Source organism: Nycticebus coucang, chromosome 3 (genome assembly GCF_027406575.1).
Source record: "Nycticebus coucang isolate mNycCou1 chromosome 3, mNycCou1.pri, whole genome shotgun sequence".
Classification (NCBI taxonomy): domain Eukaryota; kingdom Metazoa; phylum Chordata; class Mammalia; order Primates; family Lorisidae; genus Nycticebus; species Nycticebus coucang.
The window spans coordinates 96,809,157-96,836,527 of NC_069782.1; the positions used below are offsets into that span (position 1 = coordinate 96,809,157).

The 27,371-nt window shown below is 40.0% G+C and overlaps 2 protein-coding genes across 3 annotated transcripts in view; both read right to left on the minus strand.

The window, feature by feature from the left end:
- The window catches only part of SGPL1 (sphingosine-1-phosphate lyase 1), a 58,478-nt gene extending 33,034 nt beyond the window's left edge, over positions 1-25,444 (minus strand). For both annotated transcript variants that reach the window (XM_053582758.1, XM_053582756.1), the window contains exons 1-3: positions 25,313-25,444; positions 24,620-24,690; positions 6,115-6,280 (exon numbers count right to left, since the gene is read on the minus strand). In XM_053582758.1, coding sequence (XP_053438733.1) covers positions 6,115-6,280; positions 24,620-24,646 — 193 coding nt within the window. In that variant the 5' untranslated portion in view covers positions 24,647-24,690; positions 25,313-25,444. The remainder of the gene's footprint in view (positions 1-6,114; positions 6,281-24,619; positions 24,691-25,312) is intronic.
- The window catches only part of PALD1 (phosphatase domain containing paladin 1), a 361,757-nt gene that overhangs the window by 38,004 nt on the left and 296,382 nt on the right, over positions 1-27,371 (minus strand). The gene's annotated exons all lie outside the window — the stretch shown is intronic.

Sequence of the window (27,371 nt, forward strand, 5' to 3'; positions counted from 1 at the left end):
CCCTCTGAAAGCAGTGTGTCAGAATCTTTGGTGATATTTGGGAAATTTTCTTTTATAATATTCTCTACTATGGCTTCCATTCCTCTGGGGCATTCTTCTTCCCCTTCTAGGATTCCTGTAACTCGGATGTTGGAACGCTTCATAAAGTCCCATAATTCTGACAGTGAACGTTTTACTTTCTCTCTCTTCTTTTCTGCCTCTTTTACTGTCTGAGTTATCTCAAGAACTTTGTCTTCTACCTCTGAAATTCTTTCTTCTGCATGGTCTAACCTGTTGCTGATACTTTCCATTGCATCTTTAAGTTCCCTGATTGACTGTTTCATTTCCTTCAGCTCTGCTATATCCTTTTTATATTCTTCATATCGTTCATCTCTGATTTGATTCTGTTTTTGGATTTCCTTTTGGTTATTTTCCACTTTATTAGCAGTTTCCTTCATTGTTTCCATCATTTCTTTCATTGTTTTCAACATGTGTATTCTAAATTCCCTTTCTGTCATTCCTAACATTTCTGTATAGGTGGAATCATCTGCAGTAGCTACCTCATGGTCCCTTGGCGGGGTTGTTGTGGACTGGTTCTTCATGTTGCCTGGAGTTTTCTGCTGATTCTTCCTCATGGGTGATTTCTTTTATCTGTTTCCTTGCCCTAATTTTCCTTTCACTTCCTCTTGCTCTTTAAGTTCTCGTGCTGAGCAGAAGCTTTCTCAGGGAAGTGCCTGTCGCTGGAATCACTGCTGAAGTGGCTATCCACTTACCCTGTGTGTCAAAACTGGTCCAAGACCTAGCTTTTATCCAAGGCATGAACCTTTACTGCATTCCTAGGGAATCTGGTCATTTCAACTTTCCTGGCCAAGAGGAGCTCCCTCTCCATTCAACAACTACAAGAAGTGTCTGCACACTGCATTCCTATTTATTTCACGATGCTTGGCATCTCTGCTAGTTGTTTCTGCTTAGGGTGCTTCCATCTCTTTCTACCTCACCCTATAGCCAAGAGTTTGTAAACGCCTCGAAAAAAACAGGTAACTAAGACATGGAATACTTAAACAACTTGTTTGTACTTACATTTCTATTTAAATGTTGGAATGTTTCCTTTGTAATTTATAGATGAGATCTTGTTTTATGTACTTCTCATGTATAGCATTTTCTACATTATTAAAAATTCTTCCTATACATATTTTTAAATGTTATCATAACAGTCCACCTAATAACTATAACCTAATGTTGGATATTTTAGCTGATTGCTATTCACCTATTTCTAACAATGTTACAGCTGGAAAGATTCAGAACTGCTTCCTTATTTAATAGAGGAAGTAATTCATTAATGAGGCAGAAAGCAGTCTAAAAATCTGCAAACTGGGCCAGTTGTCTAAAAGTATAATAATTTGAGTAGGTGGATTAAACTGGACAATAAAAAAATAGACTAATTCTGTGATTTAAAAAAAAGGGTCCAGATTGGAAGAAAAAAAAAAAAAAACAGAATACAGGATCAGAGATGGAGAAATTAAAAATTAAAAAATCATGTGGCAATGCCCTAAAAAGATTATCTCAAAAGTAAAAGTCCCCAGAGATATAGAAATAAAAGTAACTGAGGGTCAGCACAGTGGCTCATGACTGTAATCTTAGCACTGTGGGTGGCCGAGGCAGGTAGATCACCTGAGCTTAGGAGTTCAAGACCAGCAGAGCAAGACCCAGTCTCTAAAAGCTAGCCGGGCATTGTGGCGGGCACCTGTAGTCCCAGCTACTCAGGAGACTAAGGCAAAAGAATCACTTCGAACCCAGGAGTTTAAGGTTGCTCTGAGCTATGACACCACCAAGGCAACAAAGTCAGACACTGTCTCAAAACAAACAAACAAAAAAAGTAATTGGAATGCTTTAGTGGTAGTTATCAAGGACTGGGGGTAGGAGGAAAGGGAGGACTGGGGAGATGTTGGTCAAAAGATACAAAATTCCAGTTAGATTTAAGGAATAAGTTCAAGAGATCAGGATGATATAGTAAGCAACAATGTATTTTATACTTAAAAACTGCTAAGACAGTAGGCTTTAAGTGTTCTCACCATTACAAAAACTGAGATGGGGCGGCGCCTGTGGCTCAGTGAGCAGGGCGCCGGCCCCATATACCAAGGGTGGTGGGTTCAAACCCAGCCCCGGCCAAACTGCAACAACAACAAAAAAAATAGCTGGGCGTTGTGGCGGGCGCCTGTAGTCCCAGCTACTCGGGAGGCTGAGGCAGGAGAATCGCCTAAGCCCAGGAGTTGGAGGTTGCTGTGAGCTGTGTGACGCCACGGTACTCTACTGAGGGCGGTACAGTGAGACTCTGTCTCTACTAAAAAAAAAAAACTGAGATGATGCATATATTAGTTTCATTTAGCCATTCTACAATGTATACATATTTCAAGACATCATGTTGTATACTATAAATATATATAATTTTTATTTATTAATTTTAAAAAAAAGAATTAAAAAAATAATTTTTAAGGTAACAAAATAGGAAATGCCAGTATGCCAGTGTAAGAACAACAACGCATGGATCCTGACTGTTTACAAATTCCTTTCACAAGAATGATGCTTTTTTTTTTTTTTTTTTTTTTTTTGAGACAGAGTCTCACTTTGTTGCCCTGGGTAGAGTGTGGTGGCATCATAGCTCACAGCAACCTCAAACTCTTGGGCTCAAGAGATCCTCTTGCCTCAGCCTCCCGAGTAGCTGAGATTACAAGCATCCACCACAATGCCCAGCTATTTTTAGAGACCGGGTCTCGCTCTTGCTAAGGCTGGTCTCGAACTTCTGAACACAGGCATTCCACCCACCTGAGCCTCACTGAATGCTAGGATTACAGGCAGGAGCCACTGAGCCTGGCCAAGAATGATGCCTCTTGATTCTCCTATCACCCCTGTAACTAGGTAAGGCAAGCTTTATTGTGCCCTGTTTATAGTGAGGAAATAGGCTAAGAGAGCTGGAGGGTGTTGCCTGGGGTGCCGGAGGGAGAAACTGAGTTTATCATCTCCTCCCACTACATAAAGCTGATTTCTGTTGCTGAACTATGGACAGCCCAAGTTAAAATCAACATCACAGTAAAAAGTAGTAAGCTATGAGCTGATAATGAGAGCAGAAGGAAGAGATAACACCCCAGAGAGCTGTTAACCACCCCACAGTTCTCCACATCCTTTGTTCCAGAACTACCCTCTCCCCTCAGGAAGGGACTGAAAAATGGAAGATCAGCAAAATTTATCACTGGTCCAGACTTTAGACTCCTCTGGAACGATATACTAAAAATAACTTGATTGTTCAGCAATACCTGAGCAAGGTACTAAAAATACAGCAATTCTATCAAAATTATCCCTGACCTCTGGAGGAAAGACATTCTTATCTATTTCTAAAATTCAAGATGGAAGTTACGAAATAAAAGTGTACTGTATACAGGCACTGAACTATGTGAAACTGTCAATATCCAATGATTTTTTGACCCGTAACAATGACATTTTGTATGGTTCAAACTGATTCAGATATACAAGCAGAGATACACATATAGTGGTTTTCTTCAGTAGGAAGATTTTAATTTTGTTTTTACATGCTTCTCTATGTTCCCCAAATTTTCTACAGTGCATATGTACTGCTTTTGTAATTTAAAAAATGTTATTATTAGAAACAAAAGAACTAAAATGGTCTGTAGTTCAGCCCACTAAGATTTAGAGGCACATCTCATTAATATACTGCTACGATAATTTTCTCGCAGAATGCTCAGAGGCCAGTACATTCCTTTTAAACACAAAAAGCAGGTAGTAAGGAAGGACCAGGACCTAAGATGGCTGTATCTCTACTAACTAGTTAAGCAAAAGGCCTGGCACAGGAAGCTGCAGAACTAAAAACAGAAGTAAATACCTACCCACAAAAAATGAAAAATATATGAGGTAATGTTGTATATTAATCAGCTCAATTCCATAAAATGACATGTTTTACAAGATAAGTATAAACAATTTTTATTTGCCAATTAAAATAAATTAATTTTTAAAATTGTTTTTAAAGGAAGTAAATGCTAAACTTAATACTAATCATAGCAAAAAAAAAAAAAAATCTCAAGATCTCTAACCTTAGTCTGGATTGACAAATGTTCCAGCTTGAAAAGTACACAGCAAGATGGTTGCCAGGGATTACTTATGGGGAAAGGGCAATGAGGAGTTATTATTTAATGTTTATTAAAATAAAGTTTCAGTTTGGGATGATGAGAAAGATCTGGGGATAGTTGGCAGTGAAGGCTGCACAAGGATATCAGTGCACTTAATGCTGCAGAACTGTACACTTAAAAATGGCTAAAATGGCAAATTTTCTGTTATATATACTTTATCACAATAAAAAGAAAGAAAGAAAAGTACATTCGCTACATCATACATGATGAGAGTCCTCTGAAAGGTGGCTTTTCACCTGGCAGGATGACAGGCCCTTCCTACCTGAACTGAATGCTTCTTGGGAAAGGCGGAAGCCCAAGCAGAGTGACAAGGGCTGCGTCCACACCCGACCCATCAAACAAATGCAGCACAAGGGCCAGTCAGCCTCATTTGCCAGGGTTTATGCGAAAATCTTGCAAGATGAGCAGCAGCAACTGCAAACTAGGTTTTAAAAGCTGGCACAAACCAAAAATTTTAGATAGGACGGTGACGTCCCGTTTCCACTTTAATTTTAAGCCCTACACAGTGGAACTTGTTTCTTGGGTGTCATGTTTTGCAATGTTGACTATGCCATAATGTTTAGTGTTTAATGGCTACCTGCATGGTAAAAAAGAAAAACCAGAAATCTGCCTTCTAAATTGCCTTTCCTGAGGGAAGAGGAAGAAAAGGAAAGAAAGTGTAAAGAGTTCATTCAAACAGATATTATCAGGGAAGCAAAGCTTTGTGGAAATTTCTAACAAATGAGAAATGACTGATTCTCTTCAATGTTATCGGTTTCTTACCCTAAGGAAGTTAAGTCAGATACCCTATTAAGAGTGGGGAAGGGGGGCAGCAGGTGTCACAGAACACCCACCACCAAGCCTACTATTAACAGTTATATTTAGGTGCAAAGAAAACTTATCAAGCAAATCCTGCCGAGGAAAATAACTCACAAGAAGGCAACATGCACCCAGGTTTCTAGGTGGGGGAAAGATGGTGGATGGAAGAAGGGCTTAGAGCTGAGGAGGGGTGGGGATTTACAGCACATCACTAAGAGACTTCTCATCTTCTGCATCCTACAAAGTGGCCTCCTTCTTCGCCAGGTTAATGTGAGTCACTACCCGGAAGTTCAAAGTGCACTCTCCCCTAACTACATCAGAAGTTCAGCTCCAAGAGAACAAGGACCTTATACTACTGATACGAGTATCCCAGATGGTAAGGTACTGGCAAATAACAGGTACGCAAATGGTCACTGTGTAAGTGCTGTTCCAATCTCACCTCATCTTTATTGAAAAGGGCAGCCCAAAATGAAAGCAATGAATTCCTGATGAGGGAATTCTAGGTGACACAATTATGCTCTAGGGAAGAAACTGGTACTTTACCAGTTTAAGGTTTAAGCCACACTCTGAGATTATCTGTAGATCTTTACAATGACTAACTCTAAGGAATGTTTATGTAAGTTACAAATCCAAAAAAACAACCTGAGCAATAAGAGTTACACAGAGTCATATTATAACTTCACCAATTAGAAGAAAGTGTACTACTTTCTATTTAAACATTTTTTGGGTTTGTTTTTTTTTTTTTTGAGACAGAGTCTCACTTTGTTACCCTCGGTAGAGTGCCATGGCATCATAACTCACAGAAACCTCAAACTCTTGGGCTCAAGAGATTCTTGTGCCTCAGCCTCCCAAGTAGCTGGGACTACATGCACCCACCACAATGCCCGGCTATTTTTAGAGATGGGATCGCCCTCTTGATCAGGCTGGTCTCAAACCTGTAAGCTCAAGCAATCCATCCACCTCCGCCTCCCAAAGTGCTAGCATTACAGGTGTGAACCCCCACATCTGGCCATTTAAACATTTTAAAAATCAAAACCAAAACAAAAGGTAAGAATGACAGATTCATGCAATCTGTCAGCAACGGATTCCAAGGCTACTGACATTCCAACACACCTTTAAAGAGGGAGCGTGTACTTACTCTCTGGCTGGAAGACAAACTCATATACCCAGACAATCAGCAGGGTCCACAAGACACTCCATGCAATTAGCTGCCAGGGCTCATACTTGGTACAATGCCCATTTACATAATTCTTGGCCTTTGTAGAGTATGCTTCCAAAATCTCTAAGTAGGGCTCAAAGGACTTCTAGAAATACAAGAGAAAAATAGAAACATTACATTCAGTGAGAGACAGGAAGTCTATTCTTAGTTTGTCATTCAATTCTCACTTTTCAAGGGCAAATTCAGTCCCTGTCTGGCCCCACCTCAGCAAAAATCTAATCATCCATCTGCTACAGCCCTCAGAACTTGTGCACCAGTCATTCTGGTGTAATGCTGCCACTCAGGAGCCATGTGGACTTTGATGAGAGCTTTGGTCTTTTACCTTTTTATATAATAAGAGTTAAGCTAGATCATCATTCCAGCCCTACAGATTGACTAAGTGTGACTGCCAGTATTCACTGTCCTGCTCTATTAACTAATCAAACTAATCCTCTCAATATGAATGGCATTTCTCTTCCTCCCTACTTTATTTGAATCCTTTCCCTTCTCTAACCCAGTGGTCAGCAAACTGGTCATCTACAATGGGCCTATTACAACTACTCAATACTGCTGCAAATGCAATTGTAGTGTGTGAACGAATGACCATGGCTACGTTCCAAAACAATTTAATTATGAACCCCGAAATCTGAATTTCATATAATTTCCATGTGTCATAAAATAATCTTTTTTAAAATGTAAAAACTGGGCGGCGCCCATAGCTCAGTGGGTAGGGCACTGACCATATACACTGAGGCTGGCAGGTTCAAACACGGCCCCAGCCAGCTAAAACAATAATGACAACTGCAACAACAACAACAACAACAACAACAACAAAAAATAGCTGGGCGTTGTGGTGAGCACCTGTAGAATCCCAGCTACTTGGGAGGCTAAGGCAAGAGAATCACTTGAGCCCAAGAGTTTGAGGTTGCTGTGAGCTGTGACACCATAGCGCTCTACCCAGGGCAACAAGCTTGAGACTCTATCTCAAAAAAAAAAAAAAGTAAAAATTATTCTTAGTTCATGGATCACACAGAAACAGGTGGAGGGCCAGATTTGGCCTGTAGGTCATGATTTGTTTACCAATCCCTATTCTAAGGCCCTACTTGACTACAAAGTCAGAGACCATATCTCATCATGATGTGTATCCCTCAATATACAAGGGCACAAGCAAAAAAAAAATCCTCTCGTCTGTAAATACACCAGAGTATCTCCTTCACGCGAATGAATCCACCTCTCCCTTTAAATTCTACTCTAGTACTCAGGTGTGATAAGCCCTACAAAGAGCTTACCTCAGCCTGCCTTGCAGTCCACTCATCTGTTCCTTATTTACCTGACTCTATGGTCAGGTCCTCAAAGACAGACAGTTCACAGTCATATTAACAATGTCCCATAGTCCCCTGCACAAAATAAGGTCATTTGATGGATTGTTATTCATTTACTTATTCAACATTTATGAAGCATATCCAATTAATTAAGGCATTACATTGGGGAAGTATTCAGATAAATACCCTATTTCCTTGTCCTCACTGAACTTATAATCTAATGGGAGTGATGCAAGTGTATCTATACATAAAAACAAAGGCACACACGTGCATAAACAAATAATTAAAACTTTCTGGGGAAGTAGCTGTTTAAAAAATGCTTGCTAAAGGAAAGCTCTGAGGAAGGCCCATCTAATTCTATCTGAGGGGAAGATAATGACAGAGGATAAAATTAAGATAGTTAAAAGGGTTAAAGAAAATTATCTAGGCAAAAAAGATAAAAGGAAAAGTCATGCCAGCAAGAAGAGAACAGTAGCTGCAAACACATAAAAAGAATATGGGGTAGCAACAGTTCTGCGTGCTGTAAGTATAAGCCACGTGATAGCCGGGACTACATCTGTCCTATGCGATGCTAACTCCTCAACATAGGTAGAGCACCCGGCCCACAATCTGTACTGAAAACAAACCAGGCCATTGGCTGACAGTCCCCAAGTGAGTGAAGACATCCATCAGAGGACCAAGTCTGAGAGAAGGACACTAGGTCCATATTAAAAACGGGCTTGGGGGGGAGGAGAGGAGGATGTATGGCAGGAGGGAGGAAAGATTACTTAAACAAAATAACATTTTAAAAAATTAAAATGAATTTTTAAAAATGGGCTTGGGGAAAAAAAGCACAGAGAGAAGCCCGAATAAACTGATAGGAACATTTGTAAAGTCATGTGTTGGTGTCTATTAACATTTCAAATGCACCTTTTGACCTAGCAATTACACTTGTTGATATACACATTCTTACACATATATACAAAGAGACACCCAAGAACATTTACTTCGATGTTCTTTGTAAGAGCAAAAGAAAAAATATAAACAGCATAAATATCGTCCATAACCATAAATGGGTAAACTATAATATATACATTTTATGTGCCCATATTATGAAATATCTAAAAGATAGATTTACATGAACTACATGGGAAAATTTCCAGAACATGATATTGAATAAAAAGAAGCAAATTACAAAACAACAACAATAAAACAAAAAAAAGCATGAATTGTCAAGCATGACAGTAGTAAGATAACTTATAAGTAGTTAAGATAACTGGTAACTGGTAAGAGATAATTAGAAGAAAGAGATTAAATCTGAGACAAAAATTTTACTTAAAAGATTGCTGTTAACAGTCCAGCAAGAGAAATAAATTGGGTTTGACCTTAATCAATATAACACTGAGGATAAAAAGTACTACAAATTTGAAAGATACTTCTGGTGATAAAGCAAACAGGATTTGGTAACTTCTTAGATACGGGAAATATGGAGTTGGAAGAGTATAGATAATTCTAATTTTTCAAGTTCAAGTCTGAGAGACTGGTCACCATTAACCATGGGAAGACTAGAAAAAGAAAACTGAAAAAGGTAGAAGATATATTGAGAAAAAGATAATGACATTGGTTTGAGTTATGTTCCTTTTAGATATCCATGTGTAATGTTACAGTGGGAGTGGGAAAACTTAGGAGGATAGATACCCAACAAAAGATTGTTGAAAACATCTATAACTGCAAGGGGTGAGTGTATGTCCCCTGAAAAATCCTATGTTAAAGCCTAACCTCAAGCTGAGGCTATTAGGAAGCAGAAGTTTTTGAAGCCCTCATGAATAGGATTAGAGCCCTGAAAAGAGACACCAAGAGAGCCAATTCGCCCCTTTCACCACATGAGTGTGCCATCTATGAACAACTTCTAAGAGGTCCACCTTTTAGGAAATGGGTCTCATAAGACATCACATCTGCTGTTGTCTTGCTGTTGGGCTTCCCGGTCTCCTCTAAACTGAGAAACAAATTTTCTGTTGTTTATAAGCCACCCCACCATGTATGGTCTTTTGCTACAGCAAGGTAAACAGACTAAGACAATAACCTTAGTAATTAGACTGTTGTATAAGGTAATTAACATTAAGCAAATATTGGGTTCCCTAGAGGGCTACCCATGGAAACAGTGCATCTGCAACCCCTCCAACAGTTCTCAGTGGCCTTTCCCCAGAGTCCACTATTGCATCAACAACCTTAATACTGCAAAGCAATCACAGTACAGGTCAAAACCTAAGACTAGGAGTCTATTATCAAAGACATGTCATGATCTCCATCATCAATCTTCTAACTAGGCACCGGGGCTCATGCCTATGATCCCAGCAAATTGAGAGGCTGAGGGGGGAAGATTGAAATGTGGGAAGCTTGAGGCCAGGAGTCCATGACCATCCTGGGCAACAGAGTGAGGTCTTGTCTCCACAAAGAAATTTCAAAATTAGCTGTGTGTGATGGCACATGCCTATAGTCCTAGCTACTTGGGAGGCTGAGGCAGGAGGATCACTTGAGGAGTTGGAGTTACAGTGAGCTGTGACTGTGCCACTGTACTCCATCCTGGGTGACAGAGCGAGACCCTGTCTCTCATTACAATAAATTAAAAAAAAGAATCTTCTAATGTTACAACTCTGGTCAAACCATGTGATTAAACAATATGTAAAAAATCAGATAACGGAAGAATAATCATTCAGACTAGCTTTTCTTCTGGTGATACCAATTCCTAATTCACCCAGAAAAGAGAAGCTACCAATATCAGAAGATGACTATAGATATTACAAACTCTTCACAGCACTGAAGAAAAAGTAATACAACTAGAATTAGGGACCCAGCAAAAAACAGTAAATGCAAACTAAATTTTTTTTAAGCCTTACAGTTAAGATACAAAGACATTCTTCATTAACATTTGTAAAATTATATTCTACAAGAATATATTTTCTTGGTAATTGCTTTGATTCTTAAGAAGATAATGGGAATCTTTGAATTCAAAGAGTATATATTAAGAGGAGATACATCTCTAAGTTCTCTACCTCTAAAGCTTCCTAAATAGGAAATTAATTGATCACAGAAATTACATCTCCTGGCATCATCCTAAAGTCCTTCTAGGTTACTACAAACAACCTAGGCTCAGTCCCTAATGAAGAGGCATCTCACAACACTGACAGCTCATTGCATTACTGGGCTCTGTGGGGTAATACAGCCTATCTCTTTGGAAAAAAGTTCCTGTGCGCCTTGAAAACAGCACAAAGCCCAGGCCAGGTCCTGATGCAATACTCCAGCCCTTGGGAAGCACAGAATCTAGGAGGTGAAGGGAACCTGGGAGGTCAAGTCCAACATTTTCACTTTTCAAGCAGAGGCTCCAAGGTGAACTGGCATGTCTAAGATCATACAGGCGCACATGTGACAGAGTGTGCCTAGGAACCAGAGCCTCCTGACTCAGTACTAAGTACTCTGTTTCAATTCCTGATTCACAGTATTCATGGGCAGATGATCACTTAACATATTATAACTCAGTGGCATCCAAAAAGTTTTCTTTGCAATTTATGTTCTTGGCAGAATCTATCTTGGACATATGGTACTATTCATAACAATCTAAAATTGTGTAACCAGGTCATGACTACAGATAAACAATTAGATAGAGATGGCACAAGAACCTAATATAATTACTGTTTTTCACCACGTCTTTAGCTTATAACAATACACTTTTTGTCGGTAATGTACTGCATATATATTTATAATTTTAATTCTTAGGCTTCTACTTCAACTTAATTTTTATGTGTCTCTGGAAATACAAGAAATATGAATCATCATCCACAAAGGCCAACAGCTTATTGTATAACTCCAGGCAAATTACTTCACCAGTCTGTGCTCTATTTATTTATTTAGAAGAAGAATCACAGAAAAATATAGTCACAAAACAAATAAATTGTGTCTGTGTACATGTATGCTTTTGAGAGGGGGGTAGGAATGTATCTCTAGCTCTTACTTAAAAGAATAATTTTGGAAAGCTTCCACAGCAAAGCATTCCTTCCTTCACTGTTAAAAAACTGGAAATGTAGGCCAGGAAAGGTGGCTCACCCCTGTAATCCTAGCACTCTGGGAGACAGAGGCGGGTGGATCACTTGAGCTCACGAGTTGGAGACCAGCCTGATGAAGAGTGAGACCCTGTCTCTACTAAATATAGAAAAACTAGCTGGGCGGGGTGGCAGGCCCCTGTAGGACCAGCTACTTTAAAGACTGAGACAAGAGGATAGCTCCCACCCAAGAGTTGAGATTACTATAAGCTATAACACCACAGCATTCTATCCAGAACGACAGAGTGAGACTCTGGCTCCAAAAAAAAAAACACAGGAAATGTGTCCCAAGAACAAAAAAAAAAAAAAAAAAACCAAACACCTACCTTCTCAATTGAATGATAGTACAGAATATCATAAATCTTTAAAAAGTATTAATATTAAATTTAAAAAACTGCTGATAACCTTAGTTAAGATTCAAAATATTAACTACTTTAAGAAGCTATTATCGGCTTGGCACCTGTAGCACAGTGGTTACCGTGCCAGCCACATGCACTGAGGCTGATGGGTTCGAACCCGGCCTGGGCCAGCTAAACAATGACAACTGCAACAGAAAATAGCCAGGCACCTGTAGTCCCAGCTGCTTGGGAGGCTGAGGCAAGAGAATCGCTTAAGCCCAAGAGTCTGAGGTTGCTGTGAGCTGTGACACCACAGTACTCTACCGAGGACAAAATAATGAGTCAAAAAAAAAAAAAAAAGATGCTATTATCAAATAAGAGTAAATTAACCAGCCTTTATCTTGTTTATTCCATTTCCAATCTAATAAAGAGGTTTCAGCTGATGCCTCAAAGACATTCTAAATAGTACAAAATAATCCCAGTCATTATTGGACAAAAGGCGGCTGCTAGAATTTATGGAAGTTGAGGAGTCTACTAGCCCCCAGTGATATGAAATTCTGTCAGCCTACTTCAAGGGAACAAGACATTTTCACGAATGTACGCAAAAGCAGAAGTCTACAAATCCTGTAAATCTGGGGCATGATATTTGTTAGACCACTGAGTTTCAAACTATTCTAATACAGCCCCCAGAGAAATGTATTTTATGACATAATAATCTATTACACAAAGAAACAGAAAAACATAAAACCAAAATAATACCAAATATCTTATTATATGTGATGCACTCACATTTCTTTTCTATTTCCTCCTCCTCCTCATTTTTAATGATTGGCCCACTAAATTGATTTTGTGTTCCTCTAAATGGATCGTGACCTGCACTTTCAAAATCTCAGAGTGATTTTACTTCTGGTTTCTTTAAATTTAGAATGTGGTTGTGTAATACAATAAGGAAGATAACATTCTTATTAACTAACATTAATAACTAACATTATTTTCCACTCTACGCAATCTCAGTGCATTTTATTTATGACTTATTCTCTTAACATTTTTGTGAGTTTAGAATTACGATCTGAAGCAATAAGCCCAGGAGATTCATCCTTCCAGCCAGTCATGAGTACTTTCCTACCAATACTATCCCACAACTATTCCTAATGATACTTTCAGTCCCCAAATCACTTTAAAGAGAGCAAAATATTTCATAAGGAAATGTCTCATTGTAACACTACCCGATTCTCCACCATCCACCCCTTTCTCTCACCACTCCCCAAAAACCTTTTTTGACAACTGGTGTAGCTTTTGACAACTGACAATTAGGCAGTGATATTTTTTTCTCATTAAATTTCTTCATTACCAAGTTATTCCTAAAGAAACATTCTATAATGAATATGACTAAGAGAAAAGCCATATGGTAAACATTAACAGCCACACGGGATGATATGTTTCTCCTTGGCACTAACACAGTTCTTTCTCCGTTATTCACCAGGGTCAACTACCTGCTTTGGTTTGAATGTCCCCTCCAAAACTCATGTTCAAACTTAACTGCCATTGTAACAGTGTTGAGAGATGAGACCTTTAAGAGGTGATCAGATCGGGAGGCTCTGCCCTTGGGAATGGGTTAATGTCATTATCATGAGTAGGCTCCCCCAAAAATGATGAAGTTCTGGCTCCACTGTCTCTGGCTCTCACGTACACTTGTCCTTCTGCCATGTTATTATGCAGTGAAAACACCCTCAACAGATGCCAGTGCCATGCTCTTGGACTTTCCAGCCTCTAGTACTATAAGCCAAATAAACTTCTATTGTTTTTAATCACCCAGTCTGTAATAGTCTGGCAAGGGAATCCAACCTGCAATCACAGGCTGCATGCAGGTTATTTGAGGACTGTTTTGCTTATCTGTGTTGGTTATTATGAAAAGTATGCCTGGAACCTTTTCTTTTGCTCTTCAGCTGTCGTTAGTGTTTGTATATTTATTGTGTGTCCCAAACAACTCTTATTCTTCTAATGGATAGCAGAAAAGAAAAAACAGGGTGGACACCCCTGCCAGTTGTACCAACAGAAAGTGGGCAAAGATGTCACCTGTATTTGTTTTATTCAAAAGCAACCGCATCTCCATCCAGGCAGCCCCGCAGAGCTGCCTGCCGTGCCAACCCAGAAAGGGCTCTACTAACACTGTCACTGCTATAGGCATGCCTACCACCATTTAAGAGTTTCAGTCATTCGACAATTATTTCCTAAGTGCCTACTCTGTGCAGGCACTATTTTATAGGGATTAGAGTGCACTCATTTGTATCACTCACAACTTTCCCTTCCCTTTAAAACTCAAAGATTAAGTGACCACCTGATTACAGAGAGAATAAAACTAATTTAGAAAGAGAAGGCTCAAAGGAGCCATGACAACATGCACAGAAAAGGGTGAAGCATTTAAAAAGCGTTAACATTATTTGGAGAGAATACATGGTAATATTTGCACAACTTAAAATTTTAAATGGCTTTCATATTATTTTACTGGCATTTTATAATCTCATGAAATGCTCAGATTAAGAGTTATTACTTTATAGATGGGGAAACCTAAAGTCAAGAAAGGTTACCTGATTTGCTATGTCAAACTGAGAAAGTGGCAGAGTCAGGACTGATAGAAAGTGACAGAGTCAGGACACTTCAAGTTGAACTCCAAGAGATAACTGGAACTATCTCTCAAGGCTTCAAAACAGTATGACTATCTAAACATTAACTGGAGAAGCGTAACATGAAAGAAGAGTACCAAAGAAAACTATGGAGGTATAAAGCCTAACAGAGAGGCTAGCAAGATATTCCAATGTATTTTCTTGTTACTGTTCCACTCATATTTTTAAAAAATCTGGCTGAAGAGCAAAGGAAAATTCCCAGAGTCAGGCTGATCCACTCCACTAATAATTTCTGAAGGGCCACAGACACAGTGTCTGCCAAGGAAAATGTAGCAATTTTACTCAGTGGATTATTACAGTGTCAAGTAAGCAATGGTTGTGTGGCCAAAACTAAAGTGGGCACAAGCTACTTTCCTTCAGCTCCTAACAACTTGTACCTCTCCAACCACTTGTTTGTCTGAATGTGCATTACTGGCTACAACAGAGACCTGGGGCCAGAAGCATTGAAAACAGTAATGCCCTAACGATTTCACTAATCTCAGGAGATTCATTGTATAAATCAAGGAAAAGCTACTTTCCTATAGAAGGTTCATCTTCACGCCACAGTATAATGTCTTTTGTGTATTTCTAATGTGACCATGTCCTATAAAGGCTGAACACTTTGAGGATGTGGACTGCCCTTAAGTGAGTGACCTTTTCAAATGGCAAACTTCATTCTTCTCTCAGCTACAGATTTACACTCACACACTCACACTACTTAATCTGCTTCCAAAAGAAAGACTGAAAGAAATTATTTTGAGAAGTACTATGGAGAACTGTCACAAAATCTTAATGTTTGAATGAACTTCAGATAGCACTTTGTCCAATCCCATTTCAGCGATGAAGGAACTGAGGTACCAAGACTAATATCAAAAAGCGCCTTCCCTGAGGACAAACTAAAGACAAAGCCCCCATTAAAATCTAACTCCTTGGGCGGCGCCTGTGGCTCAAAGGAGTAGGGCGCCGGTCCCCTATGCCAGAGGTGGCGGGTTCAAACCCAGCCCCTGCCAAAAACTGCAAAAAAAAAAATAATAAATAATAAATAAATAAATAAATAAATAAATAAAATCTAACTTCTTGTTTAATATTCTTTCCATTAAACAAGTGGGGAGCATCAACATCAGCCGAAAAGTATGTTGCAGAACACACTCAGAAATTCATTTGGCAAAGGATAGAGCCCAGCATGATTCTGATCTCATTGAGAACTTCTCTTTCTATCCCTTTCATTTGTAAAAGAATTACCCACTGGCTGACTTAACATACTATTGAGACCCAGACTTAATGGCTATCAGCATTCAGACAGTGAGGAAAAGGTATCTATCCAGCTTTCTTAGGAAGCATTACTGTCAGGGCCCAGTCATGTCAATCCATTAGAGATCAATTAATTATTCCTGGCTAATATTTATTCTCTGGCCAGACATTAATGAAAACCAAAATCTTCCACCCTGCAATCCTGCAAGAAAGTACAGGCAGTCCCCAGGGTACAAGTGAGATACATTCTGTAGGTTTGTTCTTAAGTTGAATTTGTATGAAACAGGTATATTTACCTATTACCTGAAATAGACCCCATTCGTAAATATGAGTCATAAGTTAGTCAACTGTCTGTAACTCAGGGACTACCTGTATTTATTGTTCTCTTCCTTCCTTCCATTTTCTTCACCCCTAACACAATTGCACCCAATACTTTTTCCGGAAGAACTAGAAATCTAAGCTTTAAAGTAGGAATAGGCTGTTGAGGAAAAAAGAAACCAGTTTTACCCAGTTCACCTACTGCCTTAAGAGTCTGAAGATCAAAAAGTATTCGGAGGACTGAGATTCAGGTTAGTGAGGAAAGGAAAAGTACAAAAAAGACCCCAAAAGTTAGTGTATTTATTCTTGATTTCTGCCCTAAAACAGAAAAGGAAGCTAATTGAATATGATTCTCTTTCATATCGCATTCTGCAGAACTTCAAAGTACAAAGTAAACAGGTTAGAAAACACTATTGACTGTACAGCCTCAAAAGGCATTAAAGTTTACCATCAAAAACAGATCACAACCCCAAAGGGAAAACTCTCTTGGGTCATTAAAGAAGGAAGAATTGAGCAACAAAACCAACCAGCCATTCCAAGTCACCAGTAATGAGACTATGATACAGAATAGTTCGAAAAAACTGAATAATCATTTCTTAGGAAATAAACAGCAAGCCATATACTTCCCCCAAATTCCATCACACGAGTAAAAGGATCCAGATCTGAGAAGTTCATTTCTACAAACTTAACACCCCACAGTTTGTTTCCAGCCACTCCTGTCAAGAGTCAGATATATCTGCTTGTACACTCAGTACTATTCCACACCGAAGTCTAACCGCTCTGTACTTAGCACCAAAGTATCCAGATAAAGCACCTTACCATACCTGAGATACAAAACCATCCTGGCCACCAGAAGGAAATGTACATGAAATTTTCCCTAGTGATGAGGAGCGTATTCATGGAAAATCAAAGCTTCTAAGCTCATAAAAGCAGACTGCCCTTAGCATTGCTTAATGGTCATTTTATTTTACTTATTTACTTAACAGCTGAGGGACACAAAGGTGAGAGCAACTACAGATCTTGTAGGCAAATATACTCTCTGCCTAAAGCAAGGAGGTAGGGGAGAAAAGCTTATATGCCAACTGGCACATGGTATGTTGCTAAATTTGCTATGAACTCCCAGAGTCTCTGATAATCACTAGCTCAATGAGTTCCTGTGCACACACACAAAGGTTATCTTTAAAAGTCTAAATGAAGATCGTCAACCTTTGAAGACTAGAAATGAGAGTTTCTTGAATAATAAGATCTAGTGAAATATTAGTAATTCCATATGCTTTCACATAGAAAGGAGAAATCTTAACTTCCCCGAGCATATCACAATTGGGGAAGAAGTTATCTAAGCTTCTCCCTTCCCATACTTATCTTACTAATAGGGTTATCTATCACTGCTGTGGAGTTAAGATATCTAGACTTTCCAAATTTACAACCATTTGTAGAAATCCTCTCTCTACCATAGTCACAATGTTATCACAGATGAGAAATATCAAATATATGGTAAGTATAACCTGTCAATAGGAAAGAAAAACCCAAACCCTGTAAAATAATTTTAAAAAGGTTTATTCTGAGCTGAACATGTGTTACCATGGCCAGGACAGCCATCTCCAAAAAGTCTTGAGCAAGTGGTCTTTGAGCAAGTGATTTTGCCATGGTTGAGTTACATACAGTTAGGTTTCATGTTTTAGGCAGACAGCAATTACACTAAGTAGGTATACACTGGTTTGGCAAAAAAACCAGGACACTCCAAAGAGTGGGATTACAGGTTATACATGGCTTTAAAGATGCTTTGATCTGTATTTATTAAAGAAATAAAGCTTTGTCTAAAGCAGCGGTTCCCAACCTGTGGGTCATGACCCCTTTTTAACAATGAAAATACAATGCAGCATTAGGAAGGTTGAGAACCACTGGTCTAAACGCTTAAAATGTTTTAAGTTAAGATAAGGAAGTCTATTAATCAGAGATAAACCACCGGACATATTCCAAAACTCAACTGATCTGATAAGTAAACTGATGACCTGCAGAGGTGATTTAACCTTTGTCTTACAAGGGCTTAGGACTGTTAAAGATTTTTGTATTTTATCGTTACAAAAAAATAACTCCAAAAGGGACAGGGCAAAAGTAGGTATGTTTGTTCTCTCTTCTCTTCTGGCTGACAGGTATTTAGGAGACAGGGGCCTGAGAGTACCCTTGGCCAAGATGGGGTCCATTCAGTCAGTAGGGGGCTTAAGAGTTTATTTTAGTTCACAGAACTAAACTGCAAAAGCTACTTCTCTGGAGATTTCTAACATGTAATCCTGTTCGAAAGAATAAAACAGGGAGCTATGCCTGGGTCCCTGAACCTTAACCTATATAAACACCTTTTGTAAAGTCTACCTTCAAAATCACCAAGAAGCTAATTTTGAAAACTGAAGTAAACGGCTTAGTGAATTTAATTTAAAATTAATATTTGTAAGAGTTTCAGACTTTTGATAATCTATTGAAGTACAGAGGGAAATGTATGCTTCCAATGAAAGATTATGCATTATCTAGAACACCCCATCGTAAGAAAGCAGTTTTCAACTCTGAAAGTAGGTAGCAATGCAAACCAATCTTCATCTGTAACATGCAAATCTGCCAGGTCCAATAAAGGCTCAATTGACTTCCCTTCCCTAGAGAAGAGAATAGTTTTGCCTCAACATTAATTTCAATGTTCCTGATCTATAAATGTGTCTTTGGACTTCTTTGAATCAGGTTTCCTCATTATAAGCAAAATAAAATCTTTAACATGTTCATTTTATATCTGTAGGAGAGTCATGATTTAACTTTGTGATAATTAACTTTTAACAAAAGGTAGAGATCTTCACAGTTCCCCAAACTCCCAACCCCCAAAACACCTACAAACATAAAATTTTGCAAATAATCACAAAGAGTCAATGACTTCAGGACATCCTAAAGGCCAGTTGCTGGGGTCCAAATTCCCCAATTAATAACCCCTGCTCTACAATGAATCACAGAAGTAGCCTTAGTATTATAAAGGGTCCTATTATATATAAAGTAAACCCAAGACCCCTATGTCTCCTGTAGGTTGAAAACAAGAGACACTATTGGATATACCCATTCCTTAAAATTCAGTAGGAAAGGCCCTATAACTACAATAAGAAATGCAGTTCTGATCCACACTACAGCACGGAAGAACCCTGAAAACACTGTAAGTGAAAAAGTCAAATACAAAAGACTACATATTATATGATCCATTTACATGAAATGTCCGAAGTAAATCTATAGACAGAAAAGTGGTAGTGACCTACAACTAAGGATGGGGAAATAAGTGACTGGCAAATACTGTGTTTCTTTGGAAATGTCCTAAAATTGATTGTGGTGATGGTTGCACAACTCTTCACATACAAAAAACCTAATGCACTGTACACTTACAAATACATAATGACCCAGCAATTCCATTTGTGCATTTGTGTTCACCAAATGTTCACTCAACTAAGACCAATCACCTAAGATTCTTTGGATCCAAAAGCTTTCTTTAAAAAAAAAAAAGAAAAAAGAAACAAAGGCCTTCTGAAAAGTTTCTAAATGGGCCAAAGATAGCAGCAACTTTAATTTCACAATTGTAGAATTAGAGCATAAAGCTCAGGTCTCCAAACGACAGCAACCGTAAATACCTAAAGATAACTTGTCTGGAGGTATTACTTTTTAAAATTTATAAACAGAATTATTAACTACTAAAATGATGAAACTTTTTAAAAACACTATTCTTTTCTTTGACAATTCCTAAGCATATATCAACAGCAACTACCCATATACCAGAAAAGGACAGTCACCTTTGAGAATTCCCATAAACTGACACTACTCGGTCACTACTCGGGTGGACTCCTTGAGAGTCAAGTTAATCTGTCTACTGAAAAGTAGTTGTGGTGTCCTAGAAAGTCTAGACTGGTAATCAAAAGCCTCAACTCTAATTTTAGCTCTCACTTAAAAGCTGTGTGGCCTTAGCTATGCCACTGGATTTGCTCATCTACAATTACAACAATTACAATTATAACTCAACAAAAAGTTCCCAAGGATAAAAAGAGACCAACATCCACTCACAGGGTTGTTGTGACTATCAAATGAAATAAAGTAATAGAAAATAATAAACACTTATTAAATATTCTGAATTCTCTGATAAAACGTTTTCCTTTCCTCTTCAGTAAACAGCAACAAAAAGCAACCTTCACCAAGTCCAAAGTCACAAAGGAGCTGGGAGAGGCTCTATGTAGTTTGATTCCCATGCCTATGTTGTATTTTCTCACAGAAACAAAATACATCTTGTAACGAGCAGTTTTGTAAGAAAGATGTTAAGTCAACTGTTAACCTTCAACAATTTACTAACTCAATCAGAATGTTGCTAATGCCCTCTTACCTACTATAGAACAAGATTAAATCACTTACCTACTATGTTTACAGATCACAAACTCACAGGTTTTCAGTCATCCAAATAAATGACTGTTGACTGCTACGGTGATGACTCTTAGGAAGGCATTTGAAAATGATTTCAAAAATGGCTGTGTGCTATAGTTGTACACTTTCTTCTACTCTAGCCCAATAGTCAGACAAGAAGCAGGCCTACCATAGCATTCTCTTATTTGTTCTAGATCCCCTTCTAGTGGAGTTTGAAAACAGAATTTTCTATTTGCCTCAATTGTCTCAAAGACTCTGTGCCATTAAGACTGGAACTCAATACAGGATTGATCTATTCCTTTTTAGACCAACCTCGCCTGCCAAAATGCAATTCAAAAGAATGAACTTAAATGTTTCAGGGGAAAGAAAAAAAAAATTAAATGTTTCAGGGAAAGCCTCAAAGAACATGGTCTCCTCAATACTGAGTGTAAAGTGTAAATACACCAAAATAGCTATTTAGATTCTGAAGAGGATTATATAGTGGCCTCGAAATTAAACCACTACAAATGGTATTTTATAACTAAATGCTTAGTTAACAGACCTTAACAGTACCCTTTTCATACTCGAAAAGAACCAAACTTTGTTCCCATCAAATGTTTATCAATATTTATAGACTAGAGATAAACAAGAAAGCAGTTAAGTTTTACTCTCTGGAGAAATTACGGAAAAGGAATGGCATTTCACAATTTGAAAGTGCCTACACAGCTTTAGGAAAGATCTCAGTGCCCCTGCCCAAGTACAGTGTACAAATAACGTTAATAAAAATTTAACATCTGCTGCCCAAAGCTAACTCCGCAAGTTATCTATTAAGAAAATCCAACAAGAGTATAAATTGGTACAACCACTTTGGAAACCTGGTTTGACAGTACATACTACAACACAACAATTCTATTTGTTTTGGTTTTTGTTTTTAGAGGCAGTGTCTGGCTATGTTCCCAGGCAGGATTCAAATTCCTGGGCTCAAGTAAGCCTCCTACCTTCCATCAAATTTATGTATGTTTGATGTTTACCAACAAATCTGTTAAAAAATGTACCTGTGTCATTCATTATAGCCAAAAAACTAGAAATACAAATGTTCACCAACTATAGAATGAATAAATTAATTAAAATATATTTAAACGCTGTCCTACTACACAGCTACACAGCAATAAGAAAACTATTGCTACGTAAGAGCCTGGCTGACTCTCACAGACACAGTGTTGAGCAAAAAGGCCACTCACAAAACAGAATGCACGTTTCCATTTATATAAAGCTCAAAATCAGCAAAACTAATCTATGGTGAAAAAAATGATTACCTTTGGTAGGGTATCAACTGGGAAAGAACATGAGAAGCTTGTTGGTACTGCTGGGTAATGAGCAGAGTATATCCACATGTAAATTGTTATGGACCTGTACAATTAAGATCTGTGCCCTTTACTGCATGCAAAGTGACCTCAAAGAAAAGTCCTATGTTTTTTAAGTTCAAAACAGATTTTTTTTAAGTGATTTATTCACTTCATGAAGTAACAAACACTGACGCACAAATGGCAGTGCTAGAGTAACAGACTCGGAAGGCTGTTGGGCAGTTTCTGCCTATACAACAGGCAATTCATTTATTCAAACCTTTGTGGTTTGCCTGTTTCATGACAAAAAGCTAAAGTAGCTATATTATATTAAATTAAAAAGCATTAGATAAAGCACTAGATAAGATGTAACAATTTTAAATCTATATGCACCTAATAACAAAACCTCAGCAAGTATATAACAAAATCTAACAGAAGAGAAATAGATAAAAAATTGATAAGGCATATGACTTGAAGAGACAGCCACAAAAAGGATGTTAATGGGCATTAAACATTTAAAAGGGTGCTTAACCTCATGTGTAATCAGAGGATGCATACAGAAACCATAATTATATTTACTCACCTACCAGATTAGCAAATTATAAAAAGCCTAAAAATACCATCTCTGTCAAGTTGTGTAGAAACAAGACCTTCCATATACTGTTGATTGTATAGGCCTCTGTAGAAAAGTTTGGCAGTGCCTAGTGAAGTTAGGGAGATATACCCTTCACTATCCAGCAATTCTACTCCTAGGTATAAATCCCAAAAAACTCTCACATCTGTGATCATTTGTCGCATACAAGAAAGTCTGTAATGATAATGTTCAAAAAAGCCCTGAATTAGAAACAACCCAAATGTCCCTTGTAAGTAAAATAAATTGCAGTTTAGTCATACAATGAAATACCATAGAGCAATGAAAATGAACTAAATAAACTGCATGGAACAACATGAATGAATCTCACAAATACTGAGCAACAAAGGAAAATCGCAAAAAATACAGATAAAGCCATTTACAAGTTAAAAAACAAAACTAAATTTAGGAATGTATACATAAGTGGTAACACTACTTAGAAAAAAAAAATGGCAAGGGAATGACTATTCTAAAATTCAGGACAGTGGTTATCCCAAAAGGGGAGAGAAGGGGATGTGTGTAACAGGACAGGGCATCTGGGTTTGGGAATTAATGTTGTATGCCTATCCCCTCACCTGGTATGGTTGTTTTCATTATTATGATTCTTAGATATGTGCCTTATATACTCTTCTGTACATAGAAATTCCAAAAGTATTTTAATTAGAAACAAGGGCTCAAGCCCTTTTTCTTCCCTTTCCTCTTCCTGCTGAATGAAACATGAACCTAACAGGTAGAAAGGCCTGATCAGTCACAAGTACCTACTCCACATTTCTCTTACGTTAAAGAAATATGGCCAGGCATGGTGGCTTGCTCCTGTAATCTAATGCTAGCACTTTGGAGGCCAATGCAGGCAGATCGCTTGAGGCCTAGAGTTTGAGACTCATCTAGGCAACAGAGCGAGAACCAAGCTCTATTTAAAAAAAAAAAAAAAAAAAAAATAGAAACATTAGCCAGACATGGTGGCATGCAGTAGTCCCAACTAACTACTCAGGGGGCTGAGGCAAGAGGACTACTTGAACCTGGGAGTTTGAGGTTGCTATGAGCTACAATGATACCACTGTACTCTAGCCTGGGGCAACAGAGCAAGACCCTGTGTCCAAAAAAAAAGAAATCTATTTTTATCTTTTAAAAATCTATCACTTGTTTTCTTTTTTCTTTTTGAGACAGAGTCTCACCATGTCGCCCTAGGTAGAGTGCTGTGGCATCACACCTCACAGCAACCTCAAACTCTGGGGCTTAAGTGATTCTCTTGCCTCAGCCTCTCAAGTAGCTGGGATTACAGGCACCCACCTCAACACCCGGCTATCTTCTTGCTGCAGTTGTCATTATTGTTTAGTTGGCCCAGGCCAGGATTAGATCTGCCAGGCTCGGTGCATGTGGCTGGCGCCATAACCACTGTGCTATGGGCGATGAGCCTACTTCAGTTTTTCTATTACACACAGTCAAACCTAATTCCAACAATCTATTAAGTGATTTGGACAAATGAAAAACTTTCTAAAATTAAGTTGGAAACAACTCCCTGAGAGTGTATTCAGTGTGCACTCCTGACAGGGCATTGTGGAAAGGAGTCCTAGGCATCAAGAAAGCCAGACTACAGGGTTTCCAAATGCCTTTCAGGCAATTAAGATTCTAAGGCTACTGCTGCAACACAGCAGCTGTAACAAGAGAATCACCAGGCCTTGTGGCAGGCGCCATAACCACTGTGCTACAGGGAGCCGAGCCAATTGCAAGGATTTTGAAAAAGAAAGCCAGGTGAGGTGGCACCAGACTGTATAGTTCTAGCTACTCCAGAAGCTGAGGCAGGAGGACTGTTTGAGGCAGGCAGGTAGCTCCAGTAAATAGCCTGGGCAACAAAGTGAAAATAAAACAAAAAGGAATTCTGAAGAAAAATCTTCAATAATTTTTAAGTTCTACATAAACAGCATTCATATATTTACTTCAGTCATTTATTCACCCAGATCATTAATCCAAAATAAAAGGTGGCAGAAATGCAAAGCCACCCAAAGTAAGCATCAGAAGTGAAATCTACACGTTCTGACCGTAAAACTCAGGAGACAAGTGCCTTCTAACCAGGAGGAAGTCTGGAAAAGACTCACCAACATCAGAAAGTCTGTGGTAGGCATCTTCCTCTTCCAGTCGTCCCTTTGGCGCTCCTCTTTTTCAGGGTCTGTAAAAGACAACCAGGTTTGTTGACTTCTAAAGCTGTACAAACCGTCTCGCAAACTGGTCTAGGTTCACCAGAGCAGCCAAGTTGTGGTTCTCTCCCTCCTTTAAAGGCTCCGATTTCACTCCCTGATAATACCCTCCACCCACAGCCAGCGAATCAGAACTCTTCTGCAACTAGGTTTCCCTCTCACAGCTGAAGCAACGAATCCAGACCCAGACTCCCACGAAGCATTCCACCAAGGTAGAAACAGGGGAACGCCCAACCCGCCCCCGACCGGGAGCAGCCTCGAGCCCAGCCCACTCACCCTAACCCGGGTCAGCTTCCACCGGAGTCCCTCGGGAAGCAGTCTGGCCTCTCTCCCGTCCTCCCCGCTCCCTCCGTCTGAACAATCAGCAAACCCGGGCTGACCTCGCCCATCGCCCCCGAGGTGGGAGTGGGCTTCCAGATCGCCTCCAGCTCGGCCCTGCGTCCCTCGCAGACCTCGGTGCCCGCTCCCTCAGGCCGCAGGCGCCGGCCGCGTGTGCTCGCCCCTCGCCCCGGGCGCCCCCAGCCCCGACCCTCCTCCTTCGCCCCCCAGCCCCGACCTTCCCCGCTCCGCCAGACCCCGCGGCGACCCTTCTACCTCCTCACGCCGGAACCAGCTCTCCGCTCCTTCCCTAGCGAACTCTGTCTGGCCGGCCTGAGGCCACCTCTCGCGTCCCTTCCTCCGCGCGACTGAGTCAGCGGCCGCGGGGCCCCAGCTCCTCCCGCGGCCCCAGCTCCTCCCGCGGCCACCGAGATTGGAGGCCCCTCCCGGAAATGGCTCCTGGGGCGCCGGCCGGGCGAACTCTGGCGTGCGCGGCCCCGCTACCGCCGGCCGCGTGCACGCCCCGACCGGGCCCCCACGGCGCGTGTGCGTCGCTTACTGGCCAGGCCCGGGATGGCACCCAGGTTGCGCTGTCAGTGCCTTGTTCTGACCTGTGCTGGGCCGCTGTCTGCCTCAATGGTCACCTACTTCTCTTTCAGCTTTTCTTTTACAAAAGCAACTTTCTGGTCACATTTGGTCACTTGGATCCCCGAGAGAGTCGGCCTGCAGATCATTGTATAAATTGATCCAAAACAACCACGGCGATAGGTCTCCAGGGGAGGAATTTGCCCCTTGGTTCTTTCCTGGGTCGGAGACTTGAATTTTCCATCGAGATCCATGGTGCCCAAAGAAAAGCGGTATGAAGACTCAATGCAAATACCATCCGCATCCTCTCCTCCACACCCCACCTCCAAAATGCAGAGCAGAAGCTACAGGTGTTGGGCAAAAAACGCTACCACCGCTGCTTCATTTTCAGAGCAATGCTGGGAATCCTCTACTATTCCAGTGAAAGGGCCCCCTGGGATCTCAAAGGTTAAACTTCATTTTCAGATGTAAAAACTAAATCTCAGAGAGATTTTCCATGACTTACCTTTTTATCACAACACTGATTTGGTAGAAGGCAGCGTGTTTACATGTTACTAACTGATCAGTAACCTGCATACAGCACTTTTCAATGTATTTTTTAAATGATACCTACATGGAATCTTGAATTCTTTCAAAATTTCTAATTTAACGGAAGTGACACTAACCTGGGTACCCAACTCTACCCCTTGCAAAATGTTGTCAGGACACTAGAATTAGGGCATCATCACCATGGTTATTCTCATCTAGTGCTTTTAGAATGAGATTCCTCCTTATTTCATTCCTCCTGCTGGCCTCCTGTGCACACTCCATCCACACTTCCTAATTTCTTGGCCAGAGTGGTTAAGAAGTCAAACAGCATATCTTTGGGCTTCTTCACCTCCCCATCTGAGTTTCCAGACTTCTCTACCACCCGGAACTCCTGAATAGGCTATAACACCCCTATCTCCTTGCCACCCTCACTGCTGTTCCCCAGCAAACATGCTTTCTCAGTGTTGAAGGGTCAGAAAATATTGTGGAGCCTCCTAGCAAAGCCTACTGAGGGTTTTGGGCGTGCCTTCCTCATTCTCTGTCTCCTACCACTCTGCTTTAACTCTTCAGATCCTGGGAACTGCACACACACACCACTTCTTAGTTGCTACCCCTTCCCTCATTCTTAATCTAGAATGTGTGCCCATGTGACTGGAGAGCAGGGTCACATCTGGTTCCTCCCTGTGCTCTGACATACAGTGTACAGTCTGTTCATTCTTTCCAGATGCACAAACTAATTCAGCCATATTGACTGATCCTTACTTTGCCTGTACCTTTACCTACAGACCCTATTTATGTCCTGACTTCCCAGGTCAGGTGACTCTCACCATCTCCCAACGTGTAAACAAGGGCACTAAGATCAGATAAGGTAATGATCCTCTGAAATTCACATACGTGTGATGGGGCAGAGTTTGGGTTGGGAAATTGAGGCTTCCAACTTGGTAGGGAGGATCACAAATATGCTTGTTGGCTCATTAGAATCAAAGGTTAGAGCTAAAGGTGCCTTACAGCTGTTTCCCAGCTCAAGCCCAAAGAATATACCTGAAGAGACTGAAGCCCAAAGGAAGATGTGACGCCTGCAGTTCCAACCACAGCCCAGACCAAAATGTGGGTTTGGGCTTGCGGCTGAGTCCATGAGGCTGTATGGGTGGGGTTGTGTGTGTGTGAGACAGAGAGAGAGACTTTAAGCTGCCCTGCTTCTGCACCCCACGTTCCCTCTGCT